Genomic DNA, 14,342 nt, shown 5'->3' on the forward strand with positions numbered 1-14,342 from the left:
AGGATTTTGCATTTCCAGATCAGATGGAAAGGAAGAAAGTTCCTTGGAAAGGTCGTGACCATTTGACCATTATCGAACGAAGTTAAACCATTGAAGCTGAGGGAAGTTTCTTGTTCACCAGTCATTGGTGCTGATTGTGTTTGATTCTGACAACCCGGGCAGTATTTTAATTCATAAGTCCATTTAATCTATGAATAGTCACTGGTGTTCCTCCTATGCGATCTATAAGCCAGATTGCTAGTTATTGTGCAGAGCGATTCGGCTACCGCTGGATTGATGTCTTGGGAAATTTCGACCGTTGCCTTAACCGAGTGAATGGGTTCAATCAGCAACATGATATGTGCTAGCATATTTACCTCTGTTGAGTACCAAGCATTAACCAGTAATATATTCAGGAGACTGGTAGTGTTCAAACGCTCTCTGTCACAAAGCTGAATGATATCTAGACACGCGATCAGCCTCAATCTCAGTGTCTTGTTCAACAATCCTTTTTGACTCTGGAGACAAGGAGTATGAGTGATTTGACGATCAATTATCTACATCTGATCATGATTTATCTGCAACATGAGATCACGCCTGGCTTAGGTCCCTGGTAATTCCGAGACGTAACGCCAATTCAAACATAAAAACAGATCAGCAAAGGGGAGCACATTTAGTGCCAATGCGGTTGCTAAATTCTTGTCGAAATATCTTATCCCGAAATATTATTATGAAGAGTGAATGAACCCAATGGTTGGTTTTACGCCGCTGTTAGCAATATTCTAGCAATAACGCGGGGTTTACATGTTGTACCCACGGCAGGAATCGAACCCAGGTCTTCAGCGGGGCAAACGAATGCTTTGACCCTGAGGCTACCTCACCGGTCCTTATTAATGGAGAACCCAATCTGAGCACGTACTGTTTTCTCAGTGAACTGCAATTGCTTTATTTGAGAAAAATTGTCTGCAACCTCTGAAGATGACGATGATTATAATTTTTAAGTTTGTTTTATCCGGATGGATCGTTTTGGTTAAAAAATCTACATTTTACCGGAACCTGCTACGATTTTTTCACGAATTCATTCCATAATTGTGTTAAGGGCTTTAGCTTAAATACAATCTGTTAACGTTTCACCTTATCAGCCAATAATGTCATTCTTAAACCATGTCATTTTAAAAAACTGCAAATTAACTCGGACTGTTAGATATTTCACGTAAGAAGATCCACAATTTCGTATTTTACGACGCACTCCGCTTTACCATAACCAGTCAGTCGGACTGCGACAAGTACAATTCCAAACAAAACGTGTTCAAGCACAGTTCAATCACACCCATATACATATATATACATATATTGTATATATATGCTCTTCGTGGTGATAATCGGTCCGCCCATTCGTGCCCCCTATCATGGTTCATAATTCAGTTTAGCCAAAGAATCTAAAACCGATATGTTCGATAGTTTAGACTTCGATAACGAGGCCATGGAACAAGTACAAGCAGACTCAAAATGACAACGATCGACACCGTTCAGGACGTACCAGGTCACATGTAAACAGGGGCGACTGGTCCAAAACGGACCAATGTTTGTTGTTTAACGCTGCACTGAGCAAGATTCCAGCTCTATGTCTCTAGATAAAGATCTCTCCAGATTATCTCAAGAAATAAAAATACATCTACACGAGTCGATACGTTTTTAAAAACCCCGAGTCTCTGTGCCTATTACTCATCAAAATCAACGAATTTTAGATATTATTTTACACACAATAAATCTATTGTTACTTTTTTCGGTGCTTCAAGAAGCAATTATTGTAAATAATAAACAGTCCCTGAGATGGTAACTTAACAAAGCAACCTATTCTTCCATGAATGTTATGTTTTTTGTTTGTTTTTTTTGTTGTTTTTTTGGTTTTTTTGTGGGGGTGGGGTGGGGTGGCGGGTGCGGGGTTGGGGGGGGGGGGGGGTTGGTTGAGTATAAACTAGAAACGTTATATATCTACATTAATACATGAACACGCACTGGTAAGCACATCTCGTTAATTTTCACTTTAATTACATTACCGCATTCAGCATTCATGCATATATCTGAATATTTTTTCAGTTAACAAATGGTATCTATAATGTTATTAATCATATTGATTCTTTATTGATGAGTCGACCTTCAAGCACTGAAATGCAAAGAGCGTAAACACAAATTATAAGCAGGGAAAAGGTAAAATAAACAATAATGAAACGCAAATTTGTCATAAATTTAGTTTGAAAAAATATACTCCTCAATTAATATTCACGTTTTTACTTTTTACCATTTGTCCCCTACAGATATTGGGAACAATTTAATGACAGATATCTGTCGCGAAATGAAGTAGCATTGATATCTAAACATCACAATCTGGTCTACGCAAGCATAAATCAACCAGCACTATTTTTTTTCATATGGACAGTACGGAAACACCACGTGATGCATTATGTTTTGAAAACCAAGTTTCGATTAAATTGGTAATTGTGACATATTTTACTCGGATAAAAACAGAACTTAAAGTGAAATTAGACAAAACTCTACTTGCAATCTGAGAGGTTCCTTGAAAGGCATTTTAGAATTTGCATAGATGAAGGAAAACCAAGTTCTAGGGATAGTCTTTATCGCAGTGGGTGCGACGTTTCGGTGCAGGGACTAACACCGTTACACTTGCACCCAATGCAATGAAGATGTTGACTATCCATAGAACTCGGTTTTTCCTTAATCTGTATAAGGTTTACATAAAACACGAATATCAGCAATGTCGGACTGTGTGGCCATTATGTCCTATCTGATAAGCAGGTTTTCAAATAGTGATTGTATTAACCAGTAATGGCGACCACATCACATCCCGCTGTAGCCATTACGCTAGCGGACAACATCTCCTGTAATCCTACCAAAGAAGCGTGTAGCTCTTAGGATCAGAATCATCCGCCATTTATCTTGAAATGAAATTCCCGCAGAGATATTAAAGGGGTTCGAATCTGACGTTCCATGACAGTTTGAGAACGGTTAAGTTTAGCGTTGTGATCCATGGATATCAGAAGACTAGTCGAGGATTGGTCTTGAAATACTTCCGATTGATAACGTTGACCAAAGCGTGTCCCGGATATTGTAATGACAAAAAAATTAAACCACTGAATTGGTTCACCTGCAGAGAGCATCTCCTGGTGACGAGTCTCGTCGTCACGTCTCCATACGCAGCAAAGGCGGTGACATGTAGAAGATTTGAAATTTCCATAACCGGTGACAAGAAGTACTTGCAAAGATGGCAAATTTTGTCAATAATATAATTACAATGCTAGCGTAAAGCGTTTGAAGACAGAAAAACAAGGCAGGATAGGCTTAGGGCAGTTTTGTTCTGTGCTTGTCTTGGCATATTTGGCCTATTCAGGGACCATGTGAAACTTTAGATAGCACATATGTTATTTTAAGCTTACGATATCACACATATCGAAAGTCCTGCCAAAGAACGTTTTAAAGCTAAGTACAGGATTCCTACAACGTGGTCGCCTTCAGCTAAATGTTCATGACCGAAAAGTCCACAGATATGTAATTTGTAAAGTTAGTGCCACCTAAGGCCTGGTTCATGTGACTTTCCTTCGATGAGCGGAGGGCGTCAATAACACGATATTGCTTCTAAGAGGAAGGTTCGCATTGTTTAGTTTCCTTAAGTCGCTCCTGCTTGAAACGGATTTCTTCATGTTGAGGTTCATTTTCTAAGTAACTTTGCTGATTTTATGGTGGAAACCCTCAAGGTAGATGTCTGGTCAATGAGCGTCATTACAACCACAAAGGTTACTGTCACACAACCAGGAACCCTCTACGTGATGTTTACGTGGTCCATTAAGCACTGTCGCCCAATGGTCTTGGTCCAAACTTGTTCTACCTTGTCCTGAGGAACCAGTCAGAGCAACAGTTTTCCGGACCCGTATCTTCACGTCGTCATAAACCTCCACTGCCAGACCCAGCTTCTGAGTTTACACGTACCTCCATATTTGCTGTGAATAGTGGAATAGTGAGTGAGTTTAGTTTTACGCCGCTTTTATAAAATATCACGACTGACACAACAGAAACAGGTCTCGCACATTGTACCCATTTTGGGTATCGAACCCAGGTCTTCGGCGTGACGAGTGAATGCTTCAATCACTAGGCTACCCCCACTGCCGTGAATGGTGCAAGAAGCATCCTCTGAAGAAGGTGTGGGGAGAACACCTTTGATGCAAAATTTGACAATAAAAGTCGCTACAGCTATCATGTTGTTCTCCGTTGAATTTTAATCATCATCATCATTATCATCAACATCATAACATCATAGCTGCTTTAGTTTCCCCTTTATCACTTGATATAAATCTCAACGGCACGTCCTATTATCAAAATCAACTGGCACCCGTGGCCAGCCACCTCCTTGTGGTGGGTGCTGGGTGACGCAAAGAGCTCGCCGACACCCCCGTTGTGGACCCGGGGGGTTATTTGGTCCACCGACCCGTTTGCCGTGGGTTGCGGCCCTGTGTCGGTGGAGGACGGGGGTTGAGGGCACTGGGTGAACGCGTTCCCCTTGCTCAACACACCCCTTCGACCCTTACTTCACCTTGACGGGAGGTTGAATGGGCCCGGTTCAACCAATCGGCTGGTCATGCCAAGCCCTGTGCATGGAATCTATATATATTTATCATTGCACAAGTATAATTTGAAATTGATGTAATTTTAGTCTTGGCTTCTTTTTTATAAACATGTTTGATTAGAATTATGACGTTTAGAACTTTGCCTAGAGTCTTATGCCCAGAAGGCGATGGCTCATGGGCCAATCTGGTGGATCAATTATTGGTGCTGCAGGCTGGAGGCCCGCTTGCTTTAGCATTGTCCTTTTGATACTCCGTGGTGGGTGGGGAGCTCGGATGATGAAACCTAAATAACTCACCATGGCTTACAAGACCCCCTCTAAAAAGAGCAAACGTCCTCTTGAAAATGACCCTGTTGATGACCTCAGACCGTCTGAACACATTGACTACGCCACGTTTTATCGTCATCGAGACCAAAGATAGTGCACCTTTAAAGTTAAAGCCTTTTGCGGTGTCTAGAGGTTCCAAAGCATTGCCGGTGATGTAAAAGAACATTAGAAAATCACGTTCTGGTGCACTGTTGATCGAGTGCGCCAAAAGGCAACAGTCAACAAACCTTTTGAACACTGACACTTTCCTTGGCACTCCGGTTACCGTCACGGCCCACAAAACACTGAACACGAGTAAGGGAATCGTACGTGATCGACATCGCTTGCTGGCAGACATGTCTGAACTTGATATCGCTTCCGAAATGAAAGATCAGGGTGTATTATATGTCAAATGTTTCACAACCCGTAAAAACAACACAACTATTCAAACTAATACCTATGTGTTTTCTTTCTCATCACTTAAAGCTGGATACTGTAATATCCAGTGGATATAGTGGAAAAGTACATTCCGACTCCCCTTCGGTGTTTCAAATGCCAAATGTTCGGCCACTTTGTCAATACTTGCATAATGTATGTTGTGTGTGCTCACTGCAGTGAAAAGACACACACAACAGAAGATTGTGACAGTAATGTCAAAAAATGCACCAACTGCTCAGGCGACCATTCCTCATTTTCTAAACAGTGTCCTATTTGGAAAGAGCAAATGGAGATAAACAGAATAAAGTTTACTCAAAATATCTCCTTTTCTGAGGCCAAAAAAACTGGTAAAGAGATCTGATCTTTCAGACAGTTATGCCACAGTAGCAAAAACATCATCGGAGTCTACCTCTAAAATAACAAAATCATCCACAGGCTGCCAGACTACCTTGACTTGGGTAAATTGCGATTCTCCACAGCTTTGGTACCCTGCCATATGATCTCAGATTGAGGAATCACTTCCTAGTACATCAAAGTCTTTTTCTGATCACAAATCATCATCTCAGTCACACTCAAAGTCTCAATCGACAGCTGATAGTCAACAAACGGTGAAAAGTAAACCGAAACCAAAGCCTGATGCTTCAAAACAACGAAGTGGCAAAGCTCCTGAAAGGTCACAAAAGAAAATTTAGTTGTTCAATAAATACGGGACTCTTGAAGACATGGACGTTTCTGAAAACGTCCATTCTGGGGCACATAGCTTGTCGCCCTCCAAAAGAGTGCGGGATAGATCCCCAATAAACCCCCCCAAAAGATAGTTCATTCCAATGATATTGTACAGTGGAACTGCAGAGGATTGAGGACTAATTTACCTGAATTGCAGCTATTAGTCCAAGATTTTACACCTTCAGCGATATGTCTCCACGAGACATATTTAAAACAAACAGATACATTTGACCTTCGTCATTTTAATGCATATCATTGTTTTTCACCTTCCGGGTGATAGGGCCACTGGCGGATCATCCATTCTAGTCAGACAAAACGTTATTCAAAGCCCTGTTTCACTTAATACTAATATGCAGGCTGTTGCAGTGAGAATTACTTTACATGTAGCGTTTACGCTATGCTCTCGCCGTCTTCAACGTTTGCCAAAACTGATCTTCAAGCTCTATATGACCAACTCCCGAAGCCCTGTATTATAATGGGAGATTTAAATGGGCACAACCCACTCTGGGGTAGTGTAACTACAAACACTAAAGGTAAATTGTTGGAGGACTTTTGTTCTGACAATGATTTATGTATTTATAATGATGGTTCTAGCACTTATTCACACCCTGGTACAGGGACTTATTCTGCTCTCGACTTGTCACTCACAAATTCAGAACTACTAAATGAATTCGAATGGTCAGTCCACGATGACCTTTGTGGAAGTGACCATTTTCCTACTATATTAAAAGCTGTAACTCCATCTGATGTTCCTCCATCATCAAGGCGGAATTTTAAAAAGGCTAACTGGGCTTTATATGAAACACTGTGCGCTGAAATACTTAAACCCGAACGTTTTGTTGACGTTCTTGATGCTATTAAATGCTTTTCTGAGGAATTGAACTCCATAGCTGATGAGTGTATACCAAATTCCTCTGCAGTTCCACACATTCGGAAACCATGGTTCAACGATGACTGCAAACAAGCTGGGAAGGCAAGGAAAAAAGCAGAACATTATTTCCGTCGCCATCCTATGGTGCATAATTTAAACAAATTTAAAATTTTAAATGCTAAAGCACGGCTTACCTTTAAACAAAACAAACGCCAATCTTGGCAAAATTATGTATTTAAAATAAATTCTCGGACACCCATGTCCAAGGTATGGAACATGGTCCAGAAAATTAAAGGTAAAGGTACTACATCTGCTGTCCATCATCTTAAACATGCAGATCAACTACTTACTGATAAATCAGATATTGCGAATAAACTGGGCGAAACTCTCGCTAAACATTCTTCCTCTTCAAATTATATACCTAAATTTCAGCAATATCAAGAACAACAAGAAAAAAGAACTCTTAATTTCAACTCAGATAATGGGGGGGGGGGGGGGGGATTATAATGAAACATTTCCTACTCATGAGCTCCATACTGCTCTTGATCAAGCTCATGATACTGCTACAGGAGCTGATAACATACATTATCAACTCCTGAAACATTTACCAGAATTCTGTCTGGAAACTCTCCTAAATATTTTTGATGATAACTTTCCTCCTTCATGGCGTGACGCCATAGTAGTACCAATACCTAAACCTGGACGTGATCATACGGATCAATCCAATTATCGTCCGATTTCACTAACTAGCTGTGTTTGCAAGACCATGGAACGCATGATAAATAATCGACTTGTTTGGTACTTGGAAACAAATAATCTCATAACAGATATACAATGTGGTTTCCGTATAAATAGAAGTACTGTCGACCACTTAGTGCGACTGGAATCATTTGTTAAAAACGCACTAATTAATAAACAACACACTGTGTCTATCCTTTTTGATCTTGAAAAAGCATATGACACAACCTGGAAATATGGCATTTTGAGAGATTTACATGACGACTGCGAGGTCGTTTGTCTGAATTTATTGCCAACTTTTTAAATGACAGACAATTCCTGGTCCGTGTGTGTTCTACCCTGTCTGATCATTACAATCAGGATCAGGGTGTTCCACAAGGCAGTATTTTGTCTGTCACTCTTTTTAGCATTAAGATCAACAGTTTATCAAAAGTTTTAAAAGATTCAATTGATGGATCGTTATTTGTTGATGGTTTTAATATTTCTTGTCGTGGTAAAAATATGCATACCATTGAACGACAATTGCAGTTGTGTTTAAACAAGATTAATAAATTGTGTCTTGAAAACGGCTTTTCTAAATCGAAAACTAACTGCATACATTTTTGTCGTAAATACAAACCACATAAAGACCCTGAACTGTCTCTAGATGGGACGCCCATTAAAGTTGTGAAAGAAGCCAAGTTCTTGGGTCTCATCTTTGATTCACATTTAACGTTTTTACCACATATTAAATCACTTAAAACTAAATGCCTGAAAGCACTTGACATGATGAAAGTGGTTTCAAATTCAAAATGGGGAGGGGATCAAGCTACCCTTCTCCATGTATACTCGTTCGTTCTAAACTTGATTATGGCTCCATCGTCTATGGTGGAGATGCAAAAGGAAACTTCTTTCTTGACTCTGTCCATCACCAAGGTCGAAGACTTTGTCTTGGGTCCTTCAGAGCTTCACCTATTGACAGTCTCTATGTTGAGGCTGATGAACCATCCCTTGAGCAACGTCGTATAAAGTTAGCTTTACAGTACATTACTAAATTATACTCTAATGAATCTAACCATGCCTATAACTCTGTTTTCAGTCCCCTTTATGAGGATTTATACAACAAGAAATCTTCGCTTGTTCCGCCTCTTGGGCACAGAATTAAACCATTTATGTCTTCTGCCGGCATTGAGCTGGAAAATATAGCTCCTTCTTTCTTCTCCTCCCTGGCAGTTAGTTAGGCCACAAGTTCACCTAACATTAACTACATTTTAAAAGTCAGAAACTAACGAATTACAATATAAACAGGAATATAATCAATTAAAAAAGTAAATATAGAAATTGCAAATCTTTGTTTACAGATGGGTCCAAGGATGGTGGCGCAGTAGCTTGTGCCACTGTCACCGGATCCAGAACAATATCTTCTAGATTACCGAATAATTGCTCTATTTTCACTGCTGAAGCTAACGCCATATTAATGGCTCTTAAATATATTCAAAAACACCCTAAACGTAAACAATATATAATCTATTCAGACTCTCTTTCTTGTCTTCAGGCGATTACAAATGTATCATGTAAACATCCACTTTTAATTGACATTATTGACTTGTATAATAATCTTGGTACAGGTCAATATGACATCGTCTTTTGTTGGTTACCCAGCCATGTTGGCATTTCTGGTAACATGATGGCTGATCTTTGCTGCCAAAGCAGCACTCAACAAATCTGTGACACCACTTCTTATTCCATATTCCGATTACAAAGCTTGCATAAGAACGTATATCCGTGACCTGATGCAGAAGAAGTGGGACACCCAAGTAGGTATAAATAAATTACATGAAAAAAAACCGTATATTGGTTATACCTACTTGGGTCGTCAGTCCAGATTTGAAGAGGTTATTTTACGACGATGTCGTATTGGTCACACAAGATATACCCACACATATTTGCTTAAAGGTGAGGATCCTCCATTTTGTATCCCTTGTGATAAGAGAACCACGGTCAAGCGTATCCTGCTTGACTGTGTTGAATTCTCCATCGTAAGGGATAAATATTTTAATGTAAAAACAATATCAGATCTTTTTAACACAGTTAGTGTTCATTTAATTATTGGATTTTTAAAAGAAATTGATTTCATGAATGAATTCTGATTATTTTGTTCTGTAGATTATTCTGTATTTTAATTCATGGTAGTTTAGATTAGTAACTTCAATTGTTGGTGGCTGTACCCTCAAAGGGGGTTGAAGTACCGTAAAGTTATTGTCCTCCTCAGAGGGTACGCAAGTCCAAAACATTCACAGTAAATTTAAATTTTCCACCGTTCTTAATCGTAGTATATGTGTATTTTTAATTTTGGCTAGTTGTATCTAAATTGCTAACGGTTGAGGGGATGATGTAAATCCAACTAGGGTCCATGCAGGTAGCTAAGGTACTGTAAGTCCCCATGGTCCCTAGTATGGTGATCTACCTTCAGTTGGCAATCTGTTTTTATATTGCATTGTCTGAATAGTCATATTGGTTTCAACTTTCCACGCTAGTTTTAATTGAAATTGTGATATTCTAGTTGTTTTACTGTCCGTCGTTGACGGAGTTTACTACATGCATACATTTCATTTACATGTTCTCGTCACGATATGGCTGAGATATTCCCGATGTGACGTTAAATATCAACTCACTCACTCACTCACTCAAAATCAACTCCCTAGGGACCATACAACTCTTGCTGCCACAAGGCACACCCTGTTCATGCACCTTTCACACCCTTACGAGGTACCCACTCACATCTAGGAGGAATGGGACACAGTCACAGTACTCTGTCCAAATTAACTGCACGTTTCTGTACCCGCCACAAAGCGTTTGCATGCATTTATGTGGCCACCATCTGGTCATTTACCAACGAATTTGTGGGTTCTTTTGTTTCCTTCGTCAAAACACTCACTCATTCACCTGGCGCTGAAAAGAATGTACCAGGACTGTATCACGACAGCAAGGTTCGGGTTAATGGTGAAAGTGAGGATGGTTTAACCTTTGCCAACAAACATGATGTCTTCGGAAAGACAGAGAGCGTTTTGCTGGGGTTTTCGTTGTAGAAGTTAGGGTCAGCAGTAGTAGTTGTTAGAAGCTGGGCTGTGCAGTCTGATGTCGGTCATCCGATATCACACTGTTGGCACAGCACTCAGGTTCAGCAAATGTCAGGAAACCTTATCTCCCATTTCATGGTACAGGCGGAACTAGATGCATGAATATTTCTTTCTCGTCGAATGGTTCCGAGGAACTAAACTTTCACATTTGCCATCAATTTGCCAATAATGGAGGTAGTTTTTGAAGCAATTTCTGTTATCAGCATTATGGATCATGTAATATATAGAGCATATAGACAAAATTATTTACATCAAGATAAACCGTTTATGTGTACCTATCACTGTCATTCGTACTTCAGTACATTTTGGGTTTGATTACGTTTCGGTACAACGGAAAATTGATTTTTCAACGCTTCATGCCGCCATCCTCGGAGCAGTTTTTGACAAGATGCAATTACTGCTTCATTATACGGGGCGTCATTCAGTTGTACAGTATATTCTGAAGTATGCTCGTATCAGATATAATCATTTTATTATGGTTTATGGTTTTGGTTCCTTTGTAAATCAGCCAACTGTATACATTCACATAACTCTTACTTTACAGCAGCTTGAGTAAATAGTGTCCCACTTCATTCAGTCGTAATCTGCATCCGTAAAATAGGTTGATGTTCATAGGTTCCTGACGTAACCAAGGGATGCAACTCTACATATGCCACATATTCACCACCAATCAACCGAACTGTTGTTGTAATAGGCGACTAACGACAACGAGTGGTCAGTCTCTCTGACCATGTTAAAACATTGGTCACACAACGGTCTCGTTTCTTGTTGACTGGGTTCTGTTCCGTCCCCACTTAGTGCAATAACCAGTTCAGAATGTTTAAACAATTCATTTAACTGGATACGTAAGTATTAAGTTGTATGATTTGATACATAAAACCACTTGTATGTTGCAGCGCTAAGCTCCTTCTAATCGTTGGGAATACGTCGTACAGCGTGATCTATAGTACAGCGAGCTCTAACAAACTGAAACCAGAAATCTGAAAACGAGGCCCTGCCTCTAGAAAAGTGTGGAGCTCCGGTACAGAATTGATATTATATCACTCTCCGTGTGCGTTGCAGAACTACATTGAATAAGCGCAAAAACACATAACAGGTGTAACCAGTGAGCCAGATGCATTATGAATCATTCTACTCGACGTCTGACAGTCTATGACGTCCTAAAGTCATGTTGCCAACATCTCGCCATAAAACAGAAATAAGATGTTATTAATGCTCAAAATTAAAATTCATTTGTAAATATCATTTTCTTATAATAATATGAATTAGAATTCAGTGTTCTTTGTGATGTCTATTTTCGCTTTCACTCGTGAAAATTCGGATCGGTTGAAAAAGTTTAGTTTCACTGAAAATATATGGACATATGAAAGGTAACATCGAAGACGGATTCTCCACTAACTTGAGAAACCAACTGCAAACCTTAAGTAAATGAATTGCACGAAGATCATGCATCAAATTGCTGACAAAGTATGTGCAAATACTATACATGTGAAAATCTGCGTTTTGTGCAAAGTTTTGTTAAGAAATAGTGAATTTATTAGTTATTGATCTCATGACAATAATGTTTTCCACGTTAGAATTTTGTTTTACACTACATCAGTTCTCGTGTAAACAGTAGCTTTAACTTGTATGGAATATTTTGCAAAATTTTAATTTGGAACAGTTGCCTGAAGTAAGCAGTTATGTTTACACTAGTGAATCTACACGTTTGAAAGGAAGCAGATATATGGAATATTGCTTAGTGTTGCGTTTAACAACAAACAGCAACAAACCAGTATTGATACCATTAAAAAGACTCAGAAGAGACAAAGGTTGTTGAGGACATTCATGTGATCTATGGATGTAAATGGATGAGTAAACACCACTGAACGCATACATGAAAACATCGTAAAGGCGTGATCATGAATTTCAGGCAACACGACACGACATGCCAATAGGTGAAAATTAAAGCAGAAATAATCTCTCTAAGACTAAACCACAGAAACTATTCGCTAGAACGCATGAAAGAGTGTTTCTACTTACCAGTATACAACACTGATTGTTAACATGAGAAACGAGGTGTATACAGCCCCCTCCATCTCTTCACTACTCTCATAACCAGCAACAACTTACAACTGTCACATAGACTACGGCAGTCGCCCACAGCACTAGTTTGGCCCTTCATGCGTTCTTAATGGCAATCGAACATTGATCAATAGTCGTCATTGAATGTAACTCGTTGAATCGATTTACCATGTATTTTTAAGCAAGTGCCCCTTATAGTTTTCGTAAATATAACGAGGATGGCTTGAATTACTAATAAACGTATTTTTTTATTAGATGGAACAAAACTCAATAATAGTGCCTGGGAGTTTCCGCGTCTTACACAAATTGAGACAGTCCTGTTGAAGACAGCTAAAGGTGAAAGGTGTTACAGTCTTAAACTTGTGTGTCAGACTTCAGATAAAAGTTTAAAGTGACACATTTTTTAGACTTTTATTATCATAATGTGTATTCGAACCCGCGATAAGCGAATCCTGATGATAAGGTCCCGGGGTAGAATAGGCCTCCAGCAATCCATGCTTGCCATAAAAGGCGACTATGCGTGTCGTAAGAGGCGACTAACGGGATCGGGTGGTCAGGCTCGCTGACTTGGTTGACACATGTCATCGGTTCCCAATTGCACAGATCGATGCTCATGTTGTTGATCACTGGATTGTCTGGTCCAGACTCGATTATTTCCAGACCGCCGCCATATAGCTGGAATATTGCTGGGTGCTGCGTAAAACTAAACTCACCCACTCACTCACTCATTTCTTCCAACCGCTGTTTAGATAAGTAAGCATGCCTGTATTCATCGCTCAATCTTGGAGTTCAGATTGAAGCGAAAAGTAGCTTCAAGGGAGACCAATCGAGCGGTCCCGTTCCACGCTGCTGAGAAGGTTGATTTAAAGGAGCGACTTTCTGTATTGAAGTAAAACATCAGTGTGGGTGACTGTAAATGCAAGTTTTATTCCGTTATAATTTAGACACCATTTACGTTTCAAATAGGTTACATTATCAATGAAAGCTATGGAATAATCCATCTGGGTTCAGACTGCCTAAATATATCTCAAAGGTCTTAAAAGTCTGTATTCTGATGTACATTGTACCCACTAAAGATTCCTGTTAGCATTGACCTGATCTTCTCTAAACAATGCTTGTGGTAAGAAGCAATTGACGGAATCGGATGGTCAGGTTCACTATCTTGGTTGATGTCATTGGTGCTCATGATGTCAGTCACTGTCTTATCTGACACCAGGTGTTCACTAAATGTATATGGGGTACATATATGCTGACATTGTGTATCTACCAGGGAGGTTTGTGGATTAATTCCCAGATTGATTTACATCACATTATCTTAATTCATAGACAAATAATTTAAATGTAGAATCATTCAAATAATATTAACAAAATTTGACATTCGAAACTAGTTTTATGCGGTCACGATTTCAACAAGAAATGGGTTTAAGAAATGATCACAGTCATTCGACCTAGTGGATATCCG

General features: G+C 39.5%; 1 protein-coding gene across 1 annotated transcript in view; it reads right to left on the reverse strand.

The window, feature by feature from the left end:
• LOC137298837 (snaclec agkisacutacin subunit A-like) overlaps window positions 1–12,934 on the reverse strand; it is a 42,212-nt gene extending 29,278 nt beyond the window's left edge. Inside the window, exon 1 of the mRNA XM_067831158.1 lies at window positions 12,839–12,934. Within this exon, the coding sequence (XP_067687259.1) occupies window positions 12,839–12,894 (56 nt within the window). The 5' untranslated portion in view covers window positions 12,895–12,934. The remainder of the gene's footprint in view (window positions 1–12,838) is intronic.
• Between the last annotated feature and the right edge of the window lie 1,408 nt (window positions 12,935–14,342).

This window comes from Haliotis asinina, chromosome 10, assembly GCF_037392515.1.
Source record: "Haliotis asinina isolate JCU_RB_2024 chromosome 10, JCU_Hal_asi_v2, whole genome shotgun sequence".
NCBI lineage: Eukaryota > Metazoa > Mollusca > Gastropoda > Lepetellida > Haliotidae > Haliotis > Haliotis asinina.